Source organism: Chlamydomonas reinhardtii, chromosome 5, assembly GCF_000002595.2.
Source record: "Chlamydomonas reinhardtii strain CC-503 cw92 mt+ chromosome 5, whole genome shotgun sequence".
Classification (NCBI taxonomy): domain Eukaryota; kingdom Viridiplantae; phylum Chlorophyta; class Chlorophyceae; order Chlamydomonadales; family Chlamydomonadaceae; genus Chlamydomonas; species Chlamydomonas reinhardtii.
The window spans coordinates 2,045,449-2,052,005 of NC_057008.1; the positions used below are offsets into that span (position 1 = coordinate 2,045,449).

Below are 6,557 nucleotides of genomic sequence, written 5' to 3' on the forward strand. Positions count from 1 at the left end.
TGGACTTGAGCGCCGTCATGACGGTCTTGAACTCCTGTGGTGCGGGGATGTGGTGAACGGCGGAGTGGATGGGGGTCGTGTGTGTGTGTGTGTGTGTGTGTGTGTGTGTGTGTGTGTGTGAGTGTGTATGTGTGTGTGTGTGTGTGTGTGTGTGTGTGTGTGTGTGTGTGTGTGTGTGTGTGTGTGTGTGTGTGTGTGTGTGTGTGTGTGTGTGTGTGTGTGTGTGTGTGGTGAGGCCTGCTTTGAGAATGGTGCGGTGGGACGAGGGCGGGATCGACTTGGGAAGGTGTGGTGTGTTGAGGGCACAGTGAGTGGAATGGCTGTGCCAGAGATGCGATGTGGCGACTGAGAGGGGAGTCCCAGCAAACAGAATCGAGCGCGTGTCACGCATGGCATGCGGGGTGGTGTGGGGTGGGGTTACGGTATGTGCCCCGGCCCAATGAAATAGGTCCCAGTGGGGTTACATTCATGATTAGTTAAGGAAGTGGGGTGCGCGGATGGGAACAAGCCCGTGCCTTGCACCCTAACTAACCAGATTGAGCGCCCGAAATCCCCACGCGTCAGCCCCACAGGCCCACACTCCTCACCCTTCCTGCACCACCCCTCCCACTCCTCATCACCACCCACCTTCCCCTCGCAGTCGTACTCGATGGTCTCCCAGTTGTCGTACGGACGCTCGCCGTACCCCTCGTTCTCATAGCGGCCCTCCTTGCCCGCCTTCAGCACAACTGCGCGCGCGTGTGTATGTATGTACGTGTGTGTGTGTGTATGTGTGGATGGCACGTACGGCATAATACGGCACGGTCGAAACGAAACGGTAAGACGCGGATGGTGAGCAGAAGGCAGGTGGGATGGTTGCGTGAAGGGCACGCCAGGCCACGGCACGTTGCCGCTAGCTACGGGAATGAACGCTCAGGTGCCGTCTGAGGTGGGGTCCAGACTCCAGGCTCGATCGGACGTACGGTGCTGCTGGTCTGGATGGCGTCTACTCATTGGGTCCTGGTGATGAAGGCAGGCTGTGTGCAATAGCTCCCACGATCGCGGCAAGTGGTTGCGACCAGGCGTGCGTGAAGCTGGACTTACAGCAGCTGACACGCCGCCACGCGATCCCACGCCACATGCTGCCCCACCACATGCTTCTATCCCCAGGCGCTCATCTCCGCATCTGCAAGCACGCACACCCGCCCCGAACTGCTTGGGTGCATGCAACAGTTTCCAGCAACTGCACAACCCGACCCGCCCGCCCCCCCTCCCCCAGCGCACCTGCGCTGCAGCGGGACAGGATGTCGCCCACCGCCACTGCGCCGCTCTTGTCCGCGTTACCGCCCGCCGTGACCTGTGAGGAGCAACAGATGCGAGCTGTAAGGAGCGGCAGGTAAGGATTGTAAGGAGCGAGACTAGGCGGCGCCTCTTGATGGCCATGGTGCGCGCAGCGAGGACGTGTTTGTGTTGGGTCGCACGTTACGTCTCCGAGCCCCACACCGCCTGCCCCCACTCCGGCGTGGTGGACTGTGAACGGTGGTCCTGCTTTCAGGCTGGCCCGCATGGCTCTGCCAGGGTTACACCCGTACTGTTAGATACGGTAACAACTGCTGCTGGCAACTGGCGGCAAGACCATCGCGTGGAATGTGCCATCCTCCTTTCCCCCGGTACACGCAGGAAGCAAGCCCCCGCCCAAACCCCACCTGCCTAGGACTACATCGGTACTCTACGTCAGCCTCTCGCCATCGTGCCCTCCCACGGAACAGGGAAAATAACTTCCCTCCGGCATATGTAGGAATCAAGCCCCCGCCAAGATGACCACGTCCCATCCACCTGCCCCAAACCCTGAGCTCGATCGGCGCCCTATTGAGGTTACCAGTCGCTCACCTCGGCTACGAAGATGGGGCCGCCGTCTCGGGCTTGCTCAAACACAAGTCCCAGCGGCTTGCGGATGGTCACCTTCTTCGTCACAACCGCTTGGGCAGCGGGCTCGGCAGTGGAGGACGACTCGGCTGGAGGCGCGGCGGAGCTGCGGGTGTGTGCGAGGAATGGGGGGAGGCGGTGGTGCCAAGGGTGGTGCAAGGGAGGGACGGTGGAGGTGAGGGCAAGGCAGGCGGGAAGGGAAGAAGAAGAGTGGAAATGGGGTATATGGGTACTGCATTGGAGTAGAATGCGTGTAGGCGGGTTCTAACAGGTGTGCAGAGGGGGGCTCGGCGTGGTGCGCGCCAGGCAGCTGAGGGCAGCTGAGGGCGGCAGGATTGGCAGGACTTGACCGCCCTGGTCCCCCTGGCCGCCGACATGCGAAGCTCAATGAGTTGTGCATGTGTAACCATGCTCAATAACGCTCGAGCGGTGGCCATTAACCAGTCGCGGGCTCACCATGCAATGCTGACCACTCGCGACCGAGCCGGTCGGTGCTGGGCAACGACTGGCCGGGCACAGCCACGCACAGAGCCTGTAATAGTCGCACAGCGAGATGGTATTGACTGAGTCTTTAGCTTAAAGCTTGTTGACCGACCGCTATTGCCCCACGTCCATGACCGCAAAACTTGCCTCGCGCGATGCACATCGACATTTTTAATGAGGACTTGTGACAAATAGCAGCGAAGTATTAGCAGTTTTGCCAGGGAGTGTTGACGCGCGTCGCTTTAGCAGCCCGGCGCGACTGTGGCTTCGCCCGTACAACCGTCTGGGCGGGTGGTGCCGACACGGTGGTGGTGGTAAGGGATCCACCAACTGGAGCCCGGTACCTGTTTTCACACACTTGGCTGCACGCTGTTATCATGCCGCCAGTGCGCATCCGCAGCAGGGTCCCGGAATCACGCGCTATCTAGCGCATGCGACGCGCAGGCATGCCGACTGTGCATGCTGGACACAGCTATCAGCTGGTTCTCTGCAGCTGATCTGTGTCTCTACCTGTTGATTGTTATTCTGGCCCTGCAGGCGCTTGACGTAGCCCAGCCGGTACAGCTTACGGAAATCATTGGTGAGGGTCGCACTCCTGATGTGCGCCAGCTGGCGGAGTCGGCAGCACGACAGATTCATGAGCCAGAAGCCCTGATGGACTTGTGGTGCAGACCCAGCGTGTGGCACGCAGGTCCGCGCCGTGCACGGAAGCGGAAAATCAGCGGGGACGCGACCGGGGGACCAGGCGTGTCAGTTCGGCCACGTTGGGCGTGGAAGCTCCGTCTTCCTCATGAGGCGTCCGTTGACATATCATTGTATTCCCGTAAGATTAAGCTGTGATGGTAAGCATCATAAGCCGACCAACTCGCCAGCTGAGATTTTGCCCTGCAAGGGTTCTTTTCCTTGCGCCCAACCCGTCTGCGTTGCTTCTCCACGTGCTTTAATCTGCACATTTGTTCGAAGGGATCATCCATGACCCTAGCTTGAGTCGCATTACGGTCTCCCTGTAATTTGGGGTAATTGGTGCGGGGAGTTAGCCCTTACAGCATCGCTCTTGCGGACTCCGCAGCGCGAATGGCTCCGCGTCGGCGCAGCGCTAGGGCTCTGGTAGCAGACTCCACCGATGAGGAGCAGGAGCATGTTGCCGGGGCCAGCGGCGAGCGGGCAGCAGCGGGCTCAGGCCATGGCGTGGCCGCACCGGCAGGGCCTGAGCCCCACTCCGCCCCCTCGAGTGAAATCACTCCCACCGGCGACTCCACCCAGGGTAGCGATGATAGCTCTAGTGATTCAGATGGCGACGGCGAGGAGGGCGAGGAGGAGGAGGAGCTAGTAGGGCCCCTGGCGCCGCCCGAGGGCACGGATGAGGAGGGCGAGGATGAGGAGGAGCCGTCCTACGTCGATGACGGCACAGACCCAATGGAAGAGGACGAGGACGAGGATGACGAGGAAGATGAGGACGAGGATGAGGATGATGAGGACAGCGACAATCGGCGGCCGGTCAGCATCCAGGAGTTCCTGGCATGGCGGATGCTGGGACGCGTGCCGGACTCGGTGCGAGCGCGGGACGACACCCAGCGGAGGTGAGCTTGGGGTAAACGTGGGCGGTGCTGGATGCTATCTCACGTTGCTATCTCACGTTGCTATCTCACGTTGCTGTCTCACAATGTTAGCTCTTGCCAACTTAGGGAACGACAGCTGCGCGTCATCCTCCCCGCGTTACCCTCCTCCATCCTATGGCCCACTGCGGGCCCCAACCCCTTGTTTCTTGTCCACACACGTTGACACACACGCATACGTTCACACATACGCAGGTACACGCCCTATGAGGCCGCCGAGCCGCAATCGCTGCCTCGCACCACCGACCTGTGGCACCACCTGGCAGTGGGAACGGGGCCGGCGCCGCCGCCGCGCCGCAACCGCGCCGCGCACTTTGACGTGAGTGGGTTGGGTGTTAGGTGTAAAGAGGGTGTTGTGAAGAGGGTGTCGTAATGAGCACAGATGTAAAAAAGCTTTGGGAGGGCAGGTAGGCAGGAAGCAGGCCGCAGGGCGTGACGCGCCAACCTGCCTAAACTTCCACACCAACTCAACTTTCACGCCGCCGGACCTCCACACCTGCTCTGCACCCACACGCCCACACATACACACAAACCGTACACACATACTTCCGCTCCCTCCCCGCAGTCGTACCTGGATGTGAGTGCTGACGCGGCGCTGCAGGCGTGTCGCACGGCGCCGTACGGCCGACACACACGGCAGGTGAGCCGGGGGAGCCCCGGGGCGTTCCACGGAAACACACCAGCAGTCACACGATCGGGGATGCGGATAGTAGCGGCTGCCCGGCAGCCACAAACCCACCTTACACCCAAAGAACGTATGTATGTAAAATTGCCTGAGCACCAACTGCCAACCACCGGAATGATGACAGTGGCGGCGGCCCGGCAAACACTACCCCCCTAAAACCCAACGAACATGATCATTCCCGAGCACCAACCAATAGCTATCAACCGCCAACCGCCAACTGCAGAGGCTGTTGGCGGCTGCCCGCTCCCAGCCGGCGGCGCTGGCAGCCATGTGCTATCTGGGCCCGCGGGCCGGCGGCGGCACCGACCCGGCGGCGGCGGAGGCGGCGGTGCGCACCATGGTCGTGGGGGCGGCGGCGGCGGCGGCGGGTACGGCGGCGGGTGGTGACGTCGGCACCAGTGGCGGCGGCGGTGTTTGTGCGGGTGCTGGCGGGGGTGAGGCTGCGGCGGCGGCGGCGGCTGTGGCGCCCGCATTCGCGTCACCGGGCAGTGGTGGCGGCGGGCCGGTGACACGTGCCGCGGCGGCGCGCGCCGCCGCCGCCGCCGCGGCGACCTCCGTCGCCAGCGCCATTGGCAGGGTCTTCTCCGGCGGCGGCTCTGGCGGCGGCGCCGCCGCCGGGTCCGCTGGGCCCGCCTCCGGCTCTGCTGGCGGCGCCGCCTCCGCAGCAGCACCCGCAATGGCGGCGCTGACCTTTGCGCCGCCGCCGCCGCCCGCCGGCTACCTCTGTGGCGTGCCTGCTGTGTCGGCGGCGCGGCTGCTGCTGCGGCGGGAGCAGGGCGAGGCGGCGGGGGTGGCGGGCGGCTGGAGCGGGGCGCAGCGGCGGCACCTGGCCTGCAACAGCGCCCTGCCCAGGTGGGTGTGGTGTGTGTGTGTGGGGGGGGGGAAAGACTGGGGGTTGGAAATGCGGCACGGTACGCCGGGGGCACGTGTGTTTTCATACGGGCGTTCAGCAGCACCGCCACCACCACCGTCCATGAACCCGTGCTTGGGCACCGAACTCTCCTAATCCCGCCCTTCCAGGTACCCCGCCCTGGCTCCCTGGCTCCCCACACATATCGCCCACACACACCCTCATTCAACAGCCCAACCCGCCCCAACCCGCCCCAACCCGCCCCAACCCGCCCCAACCCGCCCCAACCCGCCCCAACCCGCCCCACTCCATCCCTCCTATCCCGCTCTCATTTCCAGGCACCCGGCCGCTATTGTGGACTCCCTCGACAGCCGCGCCTACATCGGCCAGTTCAGCGACAACGGCCAGTTCTTTGTGGCGGCCTTCCAGGTGGGAGCTCTGGGTGTTTAAGAGCTGGGGGGTGGGAGCTCTGAGGGTTTTAAGGGCTAGGTTGGGAGCTCTCGGGGGTGGGAGGGCTGGGGATGGGAGGGCTGGGGTTAGCCGTTCGTGGAGAGCAGGGTGTGGGGCGCAGGGGCGGGTTGGGTTGGGATTGGGACGTAGATCCTCCCATCCCAGCGACCGGTGGCCGGGGCAGAAGGGCGTGGCGCGAAGGAGAGACGCTGAATTCCTCTCGCCCTCTCCCCCCTCCCCCTTCTCCCCCTTCTCCACGCTCTCTCCCCGCTCTCCCCCCGCCCTCTCTCCCCTCTCCACCCGCCCTCTCCCCCCGCTCTCCCCTGTCAGGACCGGCGTGTGCGGCTGTACGACGTGGATCAGGGCTGGCGGCTGCGTAAGGACATCACCACGCGCATGTGCAGGTGTGTGGGGGGGAGGGAGGGGAGGGGGAGGGGTTGGAGGGGGTTGCAGGGGTTTGGGGGTGGTGGAGCCTGTAGCGTGTCTAGGCAGGGTTTGGCGTGTTTTGAGCTGGCTGGATTGAGCTGGCTGGATTGTGTTGAACGTGCCAGTGACCAGGACCAGGACC

At 63.7% G+C, this 6,557-nt stretch overlaps 2 protein-coding genes across 2 annotated transcripts in view; one reads left to right on the forward strand and one right to left on the reverse strand.

The window, feature by feature from the left end:
- The window catches only part of CHLRE_05g241655v5 (uncharacterized protein), a 21,936-nt gene extending 19,339 nt beyond the window's left edge, over positions 1-2,597 (reverse strand). Inside the window, exons 1-6 of the mRNA XM_043062409.1 lie at positions 2,536-2,597; positions 2,362-2,437; positions 1,870-2,011; positions 1,264-1,336; positions 628-728; positions 12-34 (exon numbers count right to left, since the gene is read on the reverse strand). Coding sequence (XP_042924763.1) covers positions 12-34; positions 628-728; positions 1,264-1,336; positions 1,870-2,011; positions 2,362-2,437; positions 2,536-2,557 — 437 coding nt within the window. The 5' untranslated portion in view covers positions 2,558-2,597. The remainder of the gene's footprint in view (positions 1-11; positions 35-627; positions 729-1,263; positions 1,337-1,869; positions 2,012-2,361; positions 2,438-2,535) is intronic.
- Positions 2,598-3,217: 620 nt separating this feature from the next.
- CHLRE_05g234500v5 (uncharacterized protein) overlaps positions 3,218-6,557 on the forward strand; it is an 11,844-nt gene continuing 8,504 nt past the window's right edge. Inside the window, exons 1-6 of the mRNA XM_043062200.1 lie at positions 3,218-3,968; positions 4,200-4,323; positions 4,570-4,644; positions 4,913-5,541; positions 5,878-5,968; positions 6,320-6,397. Coding sequence (XP_042924764.1) covers positions 3,463-3,968; positions 4,200-4,323; positions 4,570-4,644; positions 4,913-5,541; positions 5,878-5,968; positions 6,320-6,397 — 1,503 coding nt within the window. The 5' untranslated portion in view covers positions 3,218-3,462. The remainder of the gene's footprint in view (positions 3,969-4,199; positions 4,324-4,569; positions 4,645-4,912; positions 5,542-5,877; positions 5,969-6,319; positions 6,398-6,557) is intronic.